The sequence below is a fragment of the Triticum aestivum genome, chromosome 3B (assembly GCF_018294505.1).
Source record: "Triticum aestivum cultivar Chinese Spring chromosome 3B, IWGSC CS RefSeq v2.1, whole genome shotgun sequence".
In the NCBI taxonomy this organism is placed as follows: Eukaryota; Viridiplantae; Streptophyta; class Magnoliopsida; order Poales; family Poaceae; genus Triticum; species Triticum aestivum.
The window spans coordinates 775,923,465-775,943,007 of NC_057801.1; the positions used below are offsets into that span (position 1 = coordinate 775,923,465).

The window sequence follows — 19,543 nt, forward strand, 5'->3', positions numbered from 1 at the left end:
ATATAAAAAAAGTACTAAAACTGCAGTATCATTGGCTTTCCCACTTCAAGATGCAAGTAAATGCTACCAAGTATTATCAGCAGAGGATAAAACGAACAAACACACCAATCAAAAAAGAGAAGAGTTTGTACATAACAGGAAACGGTGGTTTTGTTTGACTACACAAAACTGTGCTAACATGTTTGTATTGTCACTAAGAAATAGGCCACACATGGCATAAGCATATGCACAAGATACACAGAAATCGAGCTATCAACATATTATCTATTCAAACAAGCTGCAAGTATTTTTCATGTTAACAAAGAAAAAAATTATAAGAATTATGACTGCATTTTCCATCATATAAACATTTAACAAGTAAAAACATAGTTTCCATCGTAAGCATTTCAAAAACACAAATATGTTTTCTAAACATAAATGTAATCATTTTGATACCTAGCAGTGACACTGAGGTCAATTTGGTAAGTTGGCATCAATTTATGCTTGAAAACTAATCAAAGTTCATATTATTTACAAAAGAATGTGTGGAATGCAGAAGACCCAAGACATGCCTTCTCATATTTATCGGTTAAAATTGTCTTCATGATTCCCGTGATCTACCATTTCAGCAAGGATTGCAGGCTTCATCCGTAAAACTAATTTTTGGTTCTTCAGGCATGCTTGAACATCTTCATGCTTAGCCAATGCAGATAGACAGCCACAATTATCATAGGAAGTGTCAAGGGCACAAGTAGGCAGTAATACCTGGTAAGTCAAAGATCAAAGTAAGTGGTACTAACTTCCAGCTAGATTTGACTTGGTTTACATTAAGGTGTGCACATATAAAATTTGTATATTCTGTTAAATAGTTTGCGGCAATTAAGTAAAAACTCCGTAATCAAACATCAGCTACAAAGGAAAAGAAAAAAAGAATTTGGTGATCGTCTGTTTTCTTTTAAAATTTCTTACCTATCATTTTGGATGGCAGACAGAAGCCGGTTCTCGTAAGGTGGAAGCATTTTGGACACAACAGCGGCATAGAAGAAACCCACAAATAATATGATGCCAAATGCAACAAATGCTGACCCCGTCAGTTCATCTCTAGAAAAGTGTATCATTTTTTTGGCCTTCTTAGGTACAGACTGAACCTCTGATCCTGCAAAGACACTGAACAAAGGAGAGAATTAGAAAATTTGTAATTTTCGAGAGAGAACAGTTTAATCACTATGTAACAAATTTCAGAATATCTCAGAACAGGGACTAAAAAGAGCTTTTGTTGAGATAAAGTGAGCAGCACTACACTAAGAAAATAGACACATAGCATAACAAGACAACACTACAAGTGCTTCGGTTTCAAAAAGACACTGAAGTCCTTGAAGCAATCGAATAGTGAATGGACGAATCTGCTTAGTACTTGAGCCGCACAGGTACCCACAAAGCTGCAGCTTGCCACGAATAGCATGGAACTGCTGCTAGACTCACCGCAGTGTTGTGCTGCTGTACGGCCACGCCTACCAGTAATGCCTCACGGCCCACCAGTAAAAACTAGCCTATTCTCTCACTTCACTATATCTTATAAAATGTACCTTTCCTCTGTTTTCATTCGATGCTCAACCATCGAACTGAAGCACCTTAATATTGAAGTTCCCTGCTGTACTAGATGATATGTTGATTTTTGTTTGGGGTTAATGGATGGATAGCTAACGTGCTCACCAACCTTGCAGATGTAAGCATGATCCACCCATATAAAGGATGCAATGCCTCCGTAGCCACGTATCCATCTTATCAGACATTGCTACCACCCAAACTAAGTTGAAGGTAGTCAAGGCTCTGGAGAGAGTGAGTGCAATTTGTTGCAAGCAACCAAGCCAACAATTAGGCTAGACGTGTAGTAGTAGTACTCGGTCCACGTTGTCCTGGTAGGAGTCCTAGTAGTCAGCTTTGCCGAGTTGGTACGTGTGTGTTGGAGTCTAGTATTATTAGGTTTGACTAGCCATGTCAGGTACGAACAAGTTTAGTTTGAATCGGCTTGGTTGCATATATATATATATACACGGGAGGTTGTACGAGATAAAACCGTGGAGAGAAAAACAGAAAAAGAATAAAGAGAAAGAGGGGCGCAACACGTGCCCTTGGCAAAAGTTTTTGTGCGCATGTGTTCATTGTTATTTGATGTGATTGATCCTGTGGGCAAATTCCAACAATTGGTATCCGAGCAAGGTTCGATTTGAAGCCGCGCTTGCCCCGGGGTGGCGACCTACTAGCACATCGGGGCGGGCGATGAAGTCGCTGGGCGGTGCCGCAATGAGGAGGTTCTAGCGATCGTCGTTCAGCAGAGCGACAAGGAGGGAGGCGGCAGGGATGTCGTCGGCAAGGCGGATGGAGATTGTTGACGGGAGCGGTGGTGCCGTGGTGCGGTGCCGGAAAGTCGTCAAGATCGTTGTCCGGGAGTTAGAGTCAAGGAGTCATGCGGGTTAGCACGGTCGATTGGTTGGTCAGTCGGTCGTCATCGTGTCAGTGAGTCGTCGTCATGTCCAAAGTGCTTGTCTCTGTAAGAAGGCATTGAAGATGAAGCGCATCCAGGTCGTCTATGTGTCTCGACGAGAGGATCAAGTTCAACTATGTGGGGGCGGTAAACCAGTGAAGGTGAGTCTCTTCAATGAGGCCATGTCTCTACATGAGGCTAGAGTGGGCGTGTAGTCCACGGGGTGGTGTGATCCACAAGGAGTCGGCATGTATCTTGCTAGGGTGGATGGTGAAGTCCACCGGGTGGGGTATTCCACAGGATACTAGCGAGGCTGGGTAGTCCAAGGCATATTTGAGGTGGTCCGTAAATTCACCAAGTCAAAATTGAAGGGCGAGATTGTTGCAAGCAACCAAGCCAACAATTTGACTTGTCGTGGTGCGAGCGGATGAATCGGCAAGGGATGATCATCAACAAGCCAAGATCAGAAGAAGCACGGAAGATAGTGTCAAGATTAGGGAGAGATTGTTAGAAGTAATCTTGAGTTAGCTGCAAGGTTGTGTCCTAGTTAGGCTAGACGTGTAGTAGTAGTACTTGGTCCACGTTGTCCTGGTAGGAGTCCTAGTAGTAGTCAGCTTTGCCGAATTGGTAAGTGTGTGTTGGAGTCTAGTCCTAAGGTTTGACTAGCCGTGTCAGGTATGAACATGTTTAGTTTGCATCGGCTTGGTTGCGTATATATATACACTGAGGCTGTACGAGATCAAACCGTGGAGAGAAAAACAGAAAAGGAATAAAGAGAACGAGGAGAACAACACGTGCCCTTGGCAAAAGTTTTTGTGCGTGTTTGTTCATTGTTATTTGATGTGATCGATCATGTGGCAAATTCCAACACAATTACAATCATGGTGGATTGTTACGGTGCAATACGTTATGGATGGGAAGCATATTGAAAATACATCACATGGCACAATCTATATGGATGTAGAAACAACTCAATACCACTTATTTCTTAGGAGAAGAGGAGACATCAGCACTGTGGCATAATATCGAGGTGTGTGGTAGTACCCTTTAGAGGAGTGCAGTTGTTGCCTGAATGGCAGCTCAGTTTGGATAGAAAAGGTAGCATGGAGGGTGGGCAGAAAGGTGTAGAGGAAGTGGTGGCCAGCTCCCCTACAGTCTGGTTACTAAGGCCAAGTTGTGGACCAAGCCGTAATACACCCTAGGGGCAAATCATCTTTTCTTGCTTCAGAAAGCTCGTCGACTCCTCAATGAAAGTTAGAGAAAATCCTCACTTTTCCTATAAATTTTCATAATGAAAAATACTCCCTCCGTCCCAAAATAAGTGTCTCAACTTTGTACTAAAGATAGTACAGGCGAGACACTTATTTTGGGGTAGAGGGAGTATAATATTTGATCATCAAGTATTCTGCAAATTCCTGATTTCAAAGCGAGGAGTGTTCAGAAAAGTTGTCTCGGGATAGTACAATAGTTATAGTTGAGAATAAAATGCAAAAGCTAGAACGAAATTTGCAAATTCAAGGAGAAGCAATGCAGCATGCATTTGGAAAAAAATCTGGAAGGGTATGGAAGAAACTATTCAGGCTTCCACTATAGCACATTGTCAGATGTTAAAAGAACTAGAAAACCTACATGCCAATAGTTTGAAATGATGCATGAATAAAACCTCCATGTAAAGATGACAAGACGGAAGGCTTCTATCTAAAACTTCCATCCTACTACAAATGCTAACTACTCCCTCCGGCCCATAATATAAGACGTTTTTGCAGTTCAAATTAAACTGCAAAAACATCTTACATTATGGGGCAGAGGTAGTACAAGATTGATGCTGGAACCGCTGCCAGATCTAGTGCAGTGCCTTCATGTTGCATGAACTTCTCTATTCTGCTCAGATGCAGAAACCGTTGAACTGAAGCATCATGATGTTGAGATTTTCTGTTGTGCTAGATGGCATGTTGATTTCACTTTGGAGTTAATTAGTGTACGGATAGGATTTGCAACCCAGCGGGAAAAAAAAGGGGAAAACAGAGGCTACAAATAAGAATGCTAGCAGTTTCTATGAATGCAAACAGGGTCTCACTGAAAATTCGAGCAGTTCGCTCCTTGAACAAATTTTAGATGGTGCATGAGGCTATAATGTTGAGCATGACTTTGGTTTCCAGTGCCCGCTCCGAACGCATCGTTCTCACCAGCTTGACAAATCAGTTTTTAGTGTAGAAGCCAGGGGTGCAGTGGAGCAAAAGCACACATAAATAGCCAAAACTCTTTGGAAAAACGGCAATCAAGACTGTGGGATGACCGGGCAGACTCCAAGACTTGGTTAGAAATTGAATGGGTGAATAGCTAATGTGCTCACCAACCTTTCTCAGTCAAAGCATGACCGGCACTTTATAAAGGAAGCATTGCTCTCTGTAGTCTCTTGTAGCCTCTAACTATATTATCAGGATAAAGTGCTAGCAGCCAAACAAATAAGAACAGGGTCAAGGCTCACTAGCGTGGGAGATACAATCTGCCATGAAACATGAATGGGAGGCATATGGAAACCCATCATCTTGACAAATCATATGGGACGCCCGAAGGAGAGAGCAGCCGCAGCTCCGACGAATCCGCGGAGGACAGATCTGCCCGAAGTGACACATGTCTCCAGTCTCCACAGCTGACATGAAAATACTGCAAGGGGAACAAGGAATTTCACTTTGTAGAACCTGGATCAGTTTGTGCCGCTCCTCCTCTTACTCAGCCGCCTCAGGTGACTCATGAGAACCTAGATTTTGTTGTACGCGAGCAAAGGGGGAGAACGGGGAGTTGGGGAGTATACCTCGCCGCAGGCCGCCGCTTCATTGGTCGCCGGAGGTAGAGGGAGGAAGCGCGGTGGGTGGGCTCGCGAGGTGGCGGCCGTTGAGATTGAGATGGGTGCCGTCTCCGGCTCGCCGTCGGGGCCGCCGGAGGCGAGACGAAACTGGAGACGAACGGGCTGGGCCGGGCCAGAAGCGAACTAGGAAGGCTCTCGTGTAAGCCCCTAAAAAAAACATACTCTCGTGTAACTGATGATTTCCGTATGAAGCAAGTGGATCAACGATCCTCTCTTCTCCAGTAGTACACTTTTACAAACAAATAAAAGTTGATTGGAGTGTACAATTTACACCTTATTAGCAGAAAAGCATCAAATTAACCCGGAAAAAATATGCTATCTTCATAACACGAAACACTTGTTAGATATTTTTAGTCGTTGTTTGGATAGTGGAGAATAGCAAGTGGACCTACAATTCTCTCTTCTCGCATTTTCAAGCACAAATCGAGCACCCCCACCCACCCACAAAAACGTCTTCGCTTATCAATGACGAACTGATACAGTGGTACAATGCAGGTTTGGTCAATGCACAAACGCACGGGTTTCTAACTCTTAGCATCCAAAATCTGAAAGCAAATTGGAACACGCAGCTGAGCTTGCTCCGACCTAATGAAAAGAAGACCTGGAAGTCAGCCATCTGCTTGGCTTCCTGGATGCTTTGGAAAGAACGCAACAACCACGTCTTCAACGCCACTGAGTGCACCGTTCCACAGCTCATGGGACGCACCACGGACGAGGCGAGATGCTTGTCGACGGCTGGTATAAGCCTACTGACCGACTGTTTCAACCGCCTTGAGTGCTGAATATTATCTTGCTGTATGCTGGTTGTAACCCCTGGAAATGCTCCAAAACCCTCTGGCCTAACTGTAGCTCTAATGCACTTTCTATTCCTCTCTCTGATCTATCAATCAAATATGGCCCTAGGGCTATCTTTTCTTGCAAAAAAAAAACTCTTAGCATACAGTTTCCCACCTGCAAAAAAGAAACTCTTAGCATACAGTACATAGTTAGCTGCTAACTTTTAACTCTGTAATTCGGCCTTCTCGGCCTTTCTCTTAATGAAATGAAATCGGTGCTAGCTATTTTTCATCAAAAAAAACATATAAAAAGAAATTGAGCAGCAGCCCTGTCTTCATTTGATCCTTTAATTCATCAGTGTAGTTCAGTAGTAGGCTCAATGGAGCAAAAGAACACATGTGGCCAAACCTCTTTGGAGAAACTGCAATTAAGGCTGGGTACATCAGACTCCAAGACTTGGTCAAAAAATGAATGGGTGAATAGCTAATGTGCTCACCAGCCTCTCTCGGCCAAAGCATGATCGGCACTTATAAAGGAAGCATTGCTCCCTGTTGTCTCTTGTAGCCTCTAACTATGTAGGATAGTACCAGTGGAGAAACAAAGACGAACTGCACCGAGGGTCCCGAGCTATTGGGAGAGAGGGATGTGACAATAAACGATCCTATCCGCTATGAAATATGAATTGGAGGCATATGGAAACACATCATCTCAAGAAATCATATGAGATGTCGTGAAAAAAGACACGTCTGTATTTCCGAGGAGAGAACACAGCGGCAACGCGGATGCGCTCATGGAGGAGCCAACATAAGAAGACGGTATTACAGATATGCCGAAAGTGCTACATGGCATAACAGTGAAAAGCAAATACTAAAAGGGGGACATGGAATTTCGCATTGTAAAATCTGGGTCAATTTCTGCGTCTCTTTCCCCACCCCTCAATCTCCTCATGAGAACCTAGCGTTCGTGCACATTCAAACCCAAGAACAAGATTTTACAATACACAAGCAAAGCGGGAGAATGGGGACTTGGGGGTATACCATATACTGCGGCGCAGGCCACACATCACTGGTCGCCTGAATAGTTGTGCCGCTCTTGGCGACGGCGGTGGGTGGGCCTGCGAGGTAGAGGCAGATATTGAGAGGAGGTTTTTTTTTTCTTTTGAGAAACAGAGATTGAGAGGACAGTGGAGGCGCCGTCCCCAAATATATAGTAAGCTTAGGTCGGACAATGGCATATTTATAAAATTATCCATAGATGGCCATGGTCCCATGGATAACTGTCCAAGAAAAGTAACATTCATAACTATTACAGAGACATTACATCCTCCTACTCATCATCTCCTCTCCCTAGGGTATGTAACAAGAAAGGACTCCCTAAGGGTATGCAACAAGAAGGTACGCAGGAGGGCGGGCGCGCACACACACACCAAAAAAGATATAATATATAGATAGGGAAGATATATAGAAATAGAGAACAGAGTTAGCCATCTGCGATTATGCAAAAAGGGTTAAAAAACGCTATGGCATTGTCTTTCCATCAGCAGAAAGTAAAACGAAGTGACACACCAAAGGAACAAGAGAAGAGTTCTACATAATAAGAAACGGTTGTTTGTGTTGACAGCAAAAAACTATGCTAACACATTTGTAGGGTCAATACAGTAGATATGGTACACAGGGCATACACATGTGCACAAGACACATAGAAATCTACCTATAAACCTACTATCTATTTAAACGAGAGGCCAGGAATTTCACCATTGAGAAAGAAAAATTATATAAGAACTACAAGTGCTAATTTCCATCATATAAACATTTAACAAGTAAATATGTATTTCCCATCATAAGCATTTCACAAATAAAACTACACTTTCTAAACATAAATGTGCTCATTTAAATACCTAATACTGACACTATGAGGTCAATTTAGTAAGTTGCCATCAATTTACGCTTGGAAACTGGCTTCTTCTGTAAAACAGATGTGCAGTTCTTCACGCATGCTTGAACATCTTCATGCTTAGCCAATGCAGATAGACAGCCACAATTATCACAGGAAGTGTCAAGGGCACGAGTAGGCAGTAATACCTGGTAAGTGAAAGATCAAATTAAATGGCATTAACTTCTAACTAGATCCGATTAGTTTACAATAAGGCAGGCACATACAAATTTACATATTCTGCTAAATAGTTTACAATAACTAAGTGAAAAGTCCACAATTAAACATCAGCTACAAAGGAAAAAAAAATTCAATTTGGTGATCATCTATTTTGTTTTGAAAGCTTTACCTGTCATTTTGGATGGCAGATAGAAGCCAGTTCTCATAAGGTGGGAGCATTTTGGACACAACAGTGGCGTAGAAGAAACCCACAAATAATATGATGCCAAATGCAACAAATGCCGATCCCATCAGCTGATCTCTAGAAAAGTGTATTATCTCTTTGGCCTTCTTGGGTACGGACTGAACCTTCGATCCTACAGAGACACTGAACAAAGGAGGGAATCGGTAAATTTGAACTTTTCATTGGAGAACAGTTTAACCACTACACTATATTTCAGTGTCTCTCAGGACAGGACTTGATATATCGCTTGTTCGGATAAATCTAGCAAAACTATACTGAGCAAACAGATATATAGTACAACAACACAACACTCGGTTACATCCACTGCTTCGATTTCAAAAAGACGTTGAGTCCTTGAACCGGTCGAACAATGAATGCACAAATCAGTTTGGTACTTGAGCAAGTGACCAGCGTTGGATGATTGCTTGCCACACAGGTAAACACAAAGATGCAGCCTCTCGCGGCTAGCATAGAACCTCTACTAGACTCACCACAATCTTGTGCTGCCACACAACCACATCTGCCAGTGAGGCAGTGACGCTCACATCCCAGCAGCAATCATTAACCTATTCTCTCGCTTCGCTACATGACTTAAAATATGCCTTTCCCCTGTTTTCATTAGATGCAGAACCATCAAATCAAACTGAAGATCCTTAATTCAAATCTTCTATTGTACTTGATGACATAATTATTTTAGTTTGGGCCTTTCTACTGTACCATCAAGAGCAGAGAGAGAGAGAGAGCAGTGACAATGATGATGGGTTGTTATGCTCAGTACATTATGAATGGGAAGCATAAGGAAACACATGACATGCCACACTCTATATGGCTGTAGAAATACCTAAACGCCACTGATTTTCGAGCAGAAGAAGGGATAGTAGCAATGTAGTGTAATACCAAGGTGTGTGGTTTGGAGTTAATTGACGCTAGGGATAAGATTTACGACCTAGCAGGGACGAATAGTTAAAGTGCTCACCAACCATTCACAGCTAAAGTATGATTGACACTTATAAAGGAAGCATTGCTCTCTGCAGCCTCCTGTCACCTCTAACTATGTTATCAAGAGAGAGCAGTGACAATAAACGATGGGTTGAACCAATGCAATCTGCTAAGAAATATGAGTGGGAGGCATATGGAACCAGGTCGTCTCAAGGAATCATTAGAGATGTACAGCAAGGTAGGATTAAACTATTTGCAAGGAGGGAAGGCAGCAACCAAGCCGGCGCACTTGCGGAGAACCCAATATAAGAAGAAGACAGTACAGATCTGCTGAAAGTTCTCTAAGACCCGGCAGCGACACACACATACTGAAAGGGGGGCAAGTAATTTCGCTTTGTAAGTCCCGGTTCAATTCCAGCCTCTCCTCCTCCTCAACCCACTCTATCTCCTCTTGACCTAACACTAGTAGAAAAAGGGTCTTTAGTCCCGGTTCATAAGGGCCTTTAGTCCCGGTTCATAATGGGCATCGCACCCTTTAGTACCAGTTCGTGTCACCAACCGGGACTAAAGGTCCCATTTGAACCGGGAGTAATGCCTGTACGGTGCCCTCGCCGCTCGAACCGGGAATTAGTCCCGATTCGTAATGCAACCGGGATTAATGCTCTTTTCTAGTCGAACGAAAGCCCTGTTTTCTACTAGTGTAAATTCATAGGGTTCGTGCACATATTTGAATTATCATGTGTTGTATCAAATGGCTCTCGTAACATCTACAACCGAACCACCACACTTCCTCCATATATGTCCAGATGGAAAACTTGGACGAGAGAGAGAGTGAAAAAGCCAACCTAACACGACCCCCACTTTTCCCCCATACCTCCGGGATATTCGGCACCCCTCATACACATCCCATATGTGGGCAGGATATGGGGATGTCCGGGCAGTACGCCACGTCGGATTTGGCCCACTCCAACCACCTTTTCTCTTTCTTTATTCTTTTTTTTCTCCTTTATCCCCATCAATCATATACATGTGAACGGACATACAGTGAGAAAAGTGATGGTCCTAGCTGCATCCACAGGCAAATTAGGGCTTAGAGCGCACATGCCCGTCCCTATCGGAGAGTTCACACCTACGCGCTAATTTTTGTCAGTCACTAACGGAGAGTTCTCTGACAGCTGGGCCACGATCTGAGACGTCGGATCGTGGGCCGTAACGGACTCGGACGTGGGTCGAGCCCACGTCTCTCCACGCAGCTGCGCCTATATAAGTGTGTGGTGTCTCCTAACCCTAGCCGCCACGAACAGATCACATCTGCTCCACGCGCATGCCCACCGTCGTTCCCTTAGTTTTTGCCAGTCACTAACAGAGAATTCTCTGACAGCTGGGCCACGATCTGAGACGTCGGATTGTGGGCTGTAACGGACTCGGGCGTGGGTCGATCCCACGTCTCTCCACGCGGCTGCGCCTATATAAGTGTGCGGTGTCTCCTAACCCTAGCCGCCACGAACAGATCACATCTGCTCCACGCGCATGCCCACCGTCGTTCCCTTGCTGCTGCTGCCGGCGGTGACTCCATCCCATCCGTCGCGTACACGGTCGACGGGAGAGCAGGTCTCCGAAACCACGCCCTTTTGGTTCCTGTATGGGTGAGGGGCGAATAGGTTTTTGGGCAGCGATTGCGTGGCTGCTCGCTTCCGATCATTTACTTCCTCTACGTCCGCGTCGCCTTCATCATCACCATGTCCACCGCCGCCGAACGTGCCGCCGCCGAGAAAGCTGAAGCCGACAAGAAGGCCGCCGAGGACGCCGCTGCTGCCACCAACACCGCGGCCTCTGCATGGCCTACTGGAGGGTATAACTCGTTTATCCCGCTCCTACTGTTTTCTGTTTTAGCCATGCTAGCATTATACGTAGATCTTTCTGCAATTAGCGTAGTCCACATGCTTCCGATCCTTGTGGATCCTTTTGGTGGAGGGATGTGACCAAATTAATGCCAACTTATAGAGGTATTTCCAAGGCGAATGTGGGAAAGGGAGAACATGTACTTTTCTGGAAGGACATGTGGGGAGAGGGAATACTGGCTGAATCATATCCTCGCGCCTTCTCCTACGTCATAAATGAGGACCCGTTTGTCAAAGATTTCTTGGGCATCACGAATCTACAAGCGGCGTTTCATCTACCACTCTCCCCCCAGGCGCACGCAAAACTACGACAGCTACAATCTGAGGTTATGGACGTCCAGCTCTCTAATGAGCTTGACCAGTGGACATACATTTGCGACACCAGCATCTACACTACAAAACAATACTATACATTCTACTTTCGAGAAATTCAAGCACATGAAGCCTTCGGATGGATTTGGAAATCGAAGTCAACCATGAAAATCAAAGTCTTCGCGTGGTTGCCACTCTCTGACCGCCTCAACACTAGGAACATGCTCAAACGACGACATTACAATATTGGAGAGGTACACGATTGCATTCTATGTGGATTACAAATCGAAGAGGCGTTGGAACATCTATTCTTTGAGTGCCATTTCAGCGCTGACTGCTGGTCCCACATTGGTCTCTCTTGGCTCTCGGGCAACACAAGATTACACAACATCTCCAAAGCCAAGGAAGACTGGAATAGACCTCTTTTTATGGAATTATTTTTGTTGGCTGCTTGGAGTATATGGAAGGAGCGCAATAACAAGCACTTTAGAAGGATCATACCCTCCAAAACCTCCTGGTTAGATAGACTCAAGGCGGATTTCTCCCTGCTCATCCATAGAGTTAGGGAAGAACAGAAACAATACATTCCACACATACTCGCATCCTTGTAAGCTAGCACCTGTATCCCACCCCTCAAGAGGGGACGGATTGTAATTACCATGTACAGTGTCACTAATTTAACTTAATATATATTACAGTGGGAGGTACTCCTACTGTTTCTGGTCAAAAAAATTAGCGTAGTATGTGCTTGCTTGACCGAATATCAATATGCGTTTATTTTGTGTCAATGCCATGCTAGTGATTTACTCGTGGATTAATTTAATCGAGAAATTGCCTATTTACTCAACAGAAAAGTGATGGTCCTGGCTGCATCCATAGACAAAATTAGGGCTTAGAGCACACATGCCTGCATAGTGTCTAGATGAGTCCGCGGACGTATAGGGGTCAAATTATGCCACTCCGGTTATAGATGCTCTAAGGATTTTTCATTTTTATGATCAACAATCTTTTCTTTTATTTCTTTAGAGTAAGAAATGAGAAGTAAGTTAGCATATCTAATCCATATAAGTCCAAGTTGTCCACATATTAATGACATAGCATACTAGTACGACTAACTATTGTACAAATGAGCTATTAGGTTGGCTATAGTTAGCATGGCAACTTCATATAGCCGGTTGTTGGCTATATTATTAACCATGCTGTAAACTCAGTCAGAGCTGGCATGTTGAACTCATTCATTGGCTTATGGATCCCCGTCATCTTCATCCATAACTAGCATGAGGGTAGGGCTAGGTTGTCCAAACCAGGAACAAGAATTTACAGTACACGGGCAAAGTGGGAGAACGGGGGCATGGGGAGTATACCTCGACGCATTCCGTGCATCACTAGTCACCGGAATCGATGTGTCACTCCAAGCAACATCGTTGGTAGAGAGAGGAAGCATGGTGGGTGTCCCCTATGCCTACAATCTAGTCATGTACTTCTCCATCAATATCACCTACCAAATCCCAGTTTAGAGGTTGCGGCAGTAACCCTAACACATCTTCATTGTTGGACAAGATGTTGCGATAGAGTGGAAAACAAGGAAGACGATGGGGCGAACAGAAATCGTGCCGCCATCTATCTCACTGTGAAGAACAAAAGCATTTCCCCTGTCTTAGTTGCACAATGATTCTACTCCCTTGGAATGACTTTGAGTTGCACTTGCGTCCGAGGAAATAACTGTGAAAATAGGGTGGAGCCTGCTAACGAGAGTTTCTTATATTTTGTGGCTCCTCTGTATACTTTAATGGACGGAGCATATATGTACGATCGCCTATATTTATTGTATGATCATGCATTTTCAAGACCAGTAAATTATCTGAAATATCACCTTTTGACGAATCGGGGCTAATTAACATGCCTACCAACCTTTCAGTAGGGTCATGCTTATAAAGCTCAGAACGCGCATGGCTGCCTCATATCCTTGCATGTAGCCTTCTTATATACACACTCTTGCCTACATAGCTCCTTTTACCATGGCTACCAAAGGCGATCAATATCAGATGTCCAAAACAGTAGTGGTAATAAGTATGCATTGGGAATGAAAGGTGTGCAGAAATACGTTTTTGGCTGGGTCTTTGCTTCCAGTTGTCTCACTTGCTGCAATATTAGTGCATTCCAACTTCAAGGTGTTTGGAAATACATCCTCCATGGAGGCGTTCCTTCCATTTGCCCAGCCTCCCGCATGTCTAGAGTATACACGGGTAGCAGAGGTACAAAGCTGGTTGCAGACTTACAGCGGTCCGGTCCTTCACAGTGCGGGTGAGCGCGTGAGTGTTGTGTGGAAAATACCTGTGTGCAGATAGGCAGAAGGAACCATTTTGTGCAAAAGAGTTGTGGTGACCTAGACGGGACAATCATTTTCTTAGGCATGTGCATGCTAGTTAACCACTGAAATAAGTTGGATTACCAAGTATAGGACTTGAACCCAGTTTCTGAACATTCTTTCCTACCACAACTCCGTAGGCAACAACATCAGCATCAGCATGAAGATACAGAAAAGAGAAAATCGACAGAATGTCACAGGCAACAATGCATAGGGATCAAAGCAGCTCAAAACTATAAGCAGAACCAAGCCAGCGGAGACCGGTGGCAAAAGCCATGCCATCTCATGTAAAAAGAAAGGCTTTTACATTTGAAGAATCCTCTTCTGAACAGCAGCAGTACATGGCAAACCCGGCCAAGCATATGCATGTGCTAGAGAAGGGCCTGCCACCGTTGTGGCTTTGACCACTACAAGCACAGCTGCTTGCCCATTCTTTGCCTTGCTTACTTGCCTTATACCCATCCATATTTACATCCCACTAACAAGTACGTATAGCAAACGACAGCGTGCCTGAGGCAACGGGGGGTGCTGCCTTGTGCTTCACCACCCGCCCGGCCGGCTGTAGTAAACCGGAAAAGAAGAAAACCAAGAGGCGCCTTGTCCTCTATCTTGGAAAATCTCTATTTCGAATCGTCTGGTTAGCCACGGGTTCTCTTCTGTCATAGTAGGCTCCAAAGCAGGGTATATATGAGGGGTACCAGGACCCATTGACAGGAGAGCCTCCGGCTAGCATTAGCTGCAGAGTGTAGGTCAATGGGACAAGATAGTTAGTGAAAGCGGGGACATGATTCTTCGGAAAAAAATGCTACACAAGGTAAATAGGTTTAAAATGGAAGGCTGATCGACTGATCCAGAAAATATATGGTAAGCTTAGGCTGAACAAAATTATCCGATCCATAACTGTCCAAGAAAAATATACATACTAAATAGAGCACTAGAGAAACATACCTTAAGTGGCATAGTAAATCAAACAGATTTCGAGATGCGCATGAGACTTAATAGACAGAAAGCCGTAATCCAGAAATGAATTGTTCCATTTGAATGTTATCTTTGTTGTATTTTATCATGATATAATTAAATTACCTAGTAGTACTAATCTCAATGGACTGAGCTCATCTTGAACTCAAATTACCTGACAGAGGTATAAATAGATGAATGCACAAGCAATTATCAAAGAAAGTAAACCTTGCAAAAATATGATCCAACTCATCAGTTGGGCAACTAAGATCAATATTGCCAAGGTACCAACCAAATGAACTGGATTTATTGTATTATCCACAGGAGCAGAAAATATGACTAGAACAACTAAAACTTGGATGAAGCATCAAAATTCTCCTCCGAGTATGTAACGGTTGAATAGTTACCCCTTTGGACGATGTTTTACTTCCTTGGCCCATATTTTACAATGAATCTTTTGAAAATAACAATCACTGACAAGTACGGATAAAATAAAAGGGGGAAAAGAACTCACATGAATGCAGCGCAGGGGTCACATGCGGCATTCCAGCAGAAGGACCAGTCCTGTTGCACGCTCACTTGGAGGGCGTGCATGGGGGGATCTATTGTGCATATTGGGATTACGTGGAGTATGACGAACAGATGAAGGTGATAATGGATTAGGCGGCGAAGCAGGAGCATGGTTAGACCGGTGATCATTGCCTACAGGCTCAGCAGCTGGCGTCACAGGAACCCTGTTTTTTGCCTTGTTGCCATATGGTACCCAGATGGAGGTGGAGCAACATATCTGGGTGTGTGTACAGGGATATGTCTCGGGACTGGAGCAGGACTGCTTCATCCTTGGTACAGATGGCTAAAAAAAATGAAAGACTGATTGAGCCATGCAGCAATACTCCCTCCGTTCCTAAATATTTGTCTTTCTAGACATTCAAATGGACTACAACATACGGATGTATGTAGACATATTTTAGAATGTAGATTCACTCATTTTACTTTGTATGTAGTCACTTGTTGAAATCTCTAGAAAGACAAATATTTAGGAACGGAGGAAGTATATAGCAAGCTTAGGTTGGACAGTGGCATCTTTACAAAATTATCCATAGATGGATACCCATGGTCCCATGGATAACAGTCCAAGAAAAATAGCATTCAGGACTACTACGGAGACATTTGCATCCTCAGCATCATTGTCTCCTCTCCCTACGAGTATGCAACAAGAAAGGACTCCCTAAGGGTATGCAACAGGAAGGTATATGCGGGAGGGCAGGCGCGCGCACACACACACACACACATCAAAGAAGATATAATATATATAGACACGGAAGATAAAGAAATAGAGAACCGAGTTAGCCATCTGCGATTATGCAAAAGGGGTTAAAAAAACGCCATGGCATTGTCTTTCCAGCTTCAAGATGCGAGCAATGCTACTAAGTAACATCAGCAGAGAATAAAACAAAGTGACACACCAAAGGAACAAGAGAAGAGTTTCTACATAACAAGAAACGGTTGTTTGTGTTGACAGCACAAAACTATGCTAACACATTTGTAGGGTCAATACAGGAAATATGGTACACAGGGCATAAGCATAGGCAGAAGGGACATATATATGTACATCTATCAACCTAGTATCTGTTTAACACATGAATATGTATATAAGAACTACAAGTGCATTTTCCATCACATAAACATTTAACAAATAAATATGTATTTTCCACCATAAGCATTTCACAAATACAACTACACTTTCTACACATAAATGTGCTCATTTTAATATCTAGTAATGACACCATGAGGTCAATTTAGTATGTTGCCATCAAAATTTACGCTAGAAAACTGGCTTCTGCAAAACAGATGTGCAATTCTTCAGGCATGCTTGAACATCTTCATGCTTAGCCAATGCAGATAGACAGCCACAATTATCACGGGAAGTGTCAAGGGTACGAGTAGGCAGTAATACCTGGTAAGTGAAAGATCAAAGTAAATGGAATCAACTTCTAACTAGATTCAACTTAGTATACAATAAGGCAGCCACGTAAAAATTTACATATTCTGCTAAATAGTTTACAATAACTTAGTGAAAAGTCCACAATTAAACATCAACTACAAAGGAAAAGAAAAAAAAACAATTTGGTGATCATCCATTTTGTTTTGAAAGCTTTACCTGTCATTTTGGATGGCAGATAGAAGCCAGTTCTCATAAGGCGGAAGCATTTTGGACACAACAGCTGCGTAGAAGAAACCCACAAATAATATGATGCCAAATGCAACAAATGCCAACCCAATCAGCTGATCTCTAGAAAAGTGTATCATCTCTTTGGCCTTCTTGGGTACAGACTGAACCTTCGATGCTACAGAGACACTGAACAAAGGAGAGAATCAGCCAATTTGAACTTTTTATGGAAGAACAGTTTAACCACTGTTACAAATTTCAGTGTCTCTCAGATCAGGACTTGAAAGAGCTCTTGTTGAGATAAATTTAGCAAAACTATACTAAGCAAATAGATATATATAGTACAACAACACAACACGCGCTTACATAGCACTGCTTTGATTTCAAAAAGACATTGAAGTCCTTGAACCAGTCGAATAGTGAATGGACGAATCAGGTTGGTACTTCAGCAACTGACCAGCGTTGGGTGATTGCTTGCCGCACAGGTACACACAAAGTTGCAGCCTCACGCAGCTAGCATATTTAACCTCTGCCAGACTCACCACAATGTGGGGCTGCTACACGACCACGCCTGCCAGTGAGGCAGTGACCCTCACATCCCATCAGCAATCATTAGCCTGTTCTCTTGCTCGCTACATCATTTAAAATATGTCTTTCCTCTGTTTTCATTAGATGCAGAACCATCAAATCAAACGGAAGATCCTTAATAGTCAGATCTTCTATTGTTCTAGATGATATAATTGTTTTAGTTTGGGCCTTTCTACTGTACCATCAAGAGAGAGAGGGCAATGACAATCATGATGGGTTGTTACGCACCAGTACATTATGAATGGGAAGCATAAGGAAACACATCACACGTCACACTCTATATGGCTGTAGAAACACCTCAACACCACTGATTTTCGAGCAGAAGAAGGGACACTAGCAATGTAGTGTAATACCAAGGTGTGTGGTTTGGACTTAATTGACCCTAGGGATAAGATTTACGACATAGCAGGGATGAATAGTTAATGTGCTCACCAACCATTCACATGATCGACACTTGTAAAGGAAGCATTGTTCTCTGCAGCCTCCTGTCGCCTCTAACTATGTTATCAACAGAGAGCAGTGACAATAAACGATGGGTTGAACCTATGCAATCTGCTAAGAAATATGAGTGGGAGGCATATGGAAACAAGTCGTCTCAAGGAACCATTAGAGATGTACGACAAAGTAAGATTTAACTATTTGCAAGGAGGGAAGGCAGCAACCAAGCCGGCGCACTTGCAGAGAACCCAAGATAAGAAGAAGACAGTACAGATCTGCCGAAAGTTCTCCAGGACCCGGCAGCGACACGCACATACTGAAAGGGGGCAAGTAATTTCGCTTTGTAAGACTTGGATCAATTCCAGCCTCTCCTCCTCCTCAACCCACTCTATCTCCTCTTGAGCTCCTAGGATTCGTGCACATCCAGAAGCAGGAACGAGATTTTTACAGCACATGTTCTCAAAAACAAAAAACGATTTTACAGTACATGAGCAAAGGGGGGAGGGGGACTTGGGGAGGGTACCTCGCCGCCGGCCGCCGCATCGTTTGGTCGCCGGGAATCGATGTGCCGCTACGTTGAGATTGAGATGGGCGCCGTCTCCGGCTCGCCGTCCGGGCCGCTGGAGACGAGGGCGAGACGAAACCGGATAGCAAGACAAACGGGCCGGGCCGGGCCAGAAGCTAACTTAGCCGAGGCCGAGAAAGGCACTACACACACTTTACAGCAAGCAGCACAATCCAAATTTCTCTTTCTTTTTTTTTTTTTTTTTTTTTGCGGATGATTATCTCTTTGTCTCCCGTACTACACTTCACAGTAAAATGAAAATGAAGGGAGTGCAATTTTACACCTTAGCAGAAAAGCATCAAACTGATCCAGAAATACACTTGTTAGAGATATTTAGGAGACAATGTCACATGATTTCTCATCTGCTAAGTGTGATCTAAGTGGCGGCAGATGCACAAACTTGTCTTCATTTGAGATCGGTTGGTTTATAGCGTAAGATTTCATATTTGCGTCCAAATGAGGTTTTCATCTAATATGTTGCCCATAAACATTAGTAAGTACTCCATCCGTTCTTAAATATAAGACCTTTTAGAGATTTCATTATGAACTACATTCGGATGTATATAGATATATTTTAAAGCGTAGATTCATCCATTTTGCTTTGTATGTAGTCCATAATAAAATCTCTAAAAGGTCTTATATTTAGAAACAGATGGAGTACAAAGCAAGTAGCTAATAAAAGATTTGTTGTTTTAGCATAGGACACCGGATATCAATTGGTTGTGCCCCAGTCAACATATGATGGTCGATTGAAATCGACCCCAGTTATCTGGGTGCCGCCTGATCAATAAAATACTTAGGTTTTTTTATAGTGATGATCGACGGGAGAGCTTCCGACCTATTGAGAGCAATGTGAAGAT

At 43.4% G+C, this 19,543-nt stretch overlaps 2 protein-coding genes across 2 annotated transcripts; both read right to left on the reverse strand.

Moving 5' to 3' along the window:
- LOC123072348 (uncharacterized) lies at positions 1 to 5,503 on the reverse strand. The gene is made up of 3 exons (XM_044495908.1): positions 5,280 to 5,503; positions 949 to 1,146; positions 1 to 744 (listed from the first exon to the last, which is right to left on the reverse strand). Exons 1-3 carry the CDS (start codon positions 5,300 to 5,302, stop codon positions 651 to 653), a joined length of 315 nt encoding a protein of 104 aa, XP_044351843.1. The 5' UTR covers positions 5,303 to 5,503; the 3' UTR covers positions 1 to 650.
- An 11,101-nt stretch (positions 5,504 to 16,604) lies between these two features.
- Positions 16,605 to 18,790, reverse strand: LOC123072349 (uncharacterized). Its single transcript, XM_044495909.1, has 3 exons — positions 18,642 to 18,790; positions 17,084 to 17,281; positions 16,605 to 16,879 (listed from the first exon to the last, which is right to left on the reverse strand). Exons 1-3 carry the CDS (start codon positions 18,659 to 18,661, stop codon positions 16,786 to 16,788), a joined length of 312 nt encoding a protein of 103 aa, XP_044351844.1. The 5' UTR covers positions 18,662 to 18,790; the 3' UTR covers positions 16,605 to 16,785.
- Positions 18,791 to 19,543: the final 753 nt, after the last annotated feature.

What these genes read in the sequence shown, in the direction of transcription:
- LOC123072348 (XM_044495908.1), bottom strand. Translation starts at nt 5,302, where the DNA reads ATGAAGCGGCGGCCTGCGGCGAG. An exon ending in AAGCGGCGGCCTGCGGCGAG is followed by an intron (nt 1,147 to 5,279) that starts GTATACTCCCCA and finishes TCCTTTGTTCAG; the next exon opens with TGTCTTTGCAGGATCAGAGG. An exon ending in TCTGCCATCCAAAATGATAG is followed by an intron (nt 745 to 948) that starts GTAAGAAATTTT and finishes TTGACTTACCAG; the next exon opens with GTATTACTGCCTACTTGTGC.
- LOC123072349 (XM_044495909.1), bottom strand. Translation starts at nt 18,661, where the DNA reads ATGCGGCGGCCGGCGGCGAG. An exon ending in ATGCGGCGGCCGGCGGCGAG is followed by an intron (nt 17,282 to 18,641) that starts GTACCCTCCCCA and finishes TCCTTTGTTCAG; the next exon opens with TGTCTCTGTAGCATCGAAGG. An exon ending in TCTGCCATCCAAAATGACAG is followed by an intron (nt 16,880 to 17,083) that starts GTAAAGCTTTCA and finishes TTCACTTACCAG; the next exon opens with GTATTACTGCCTACTCGTAC.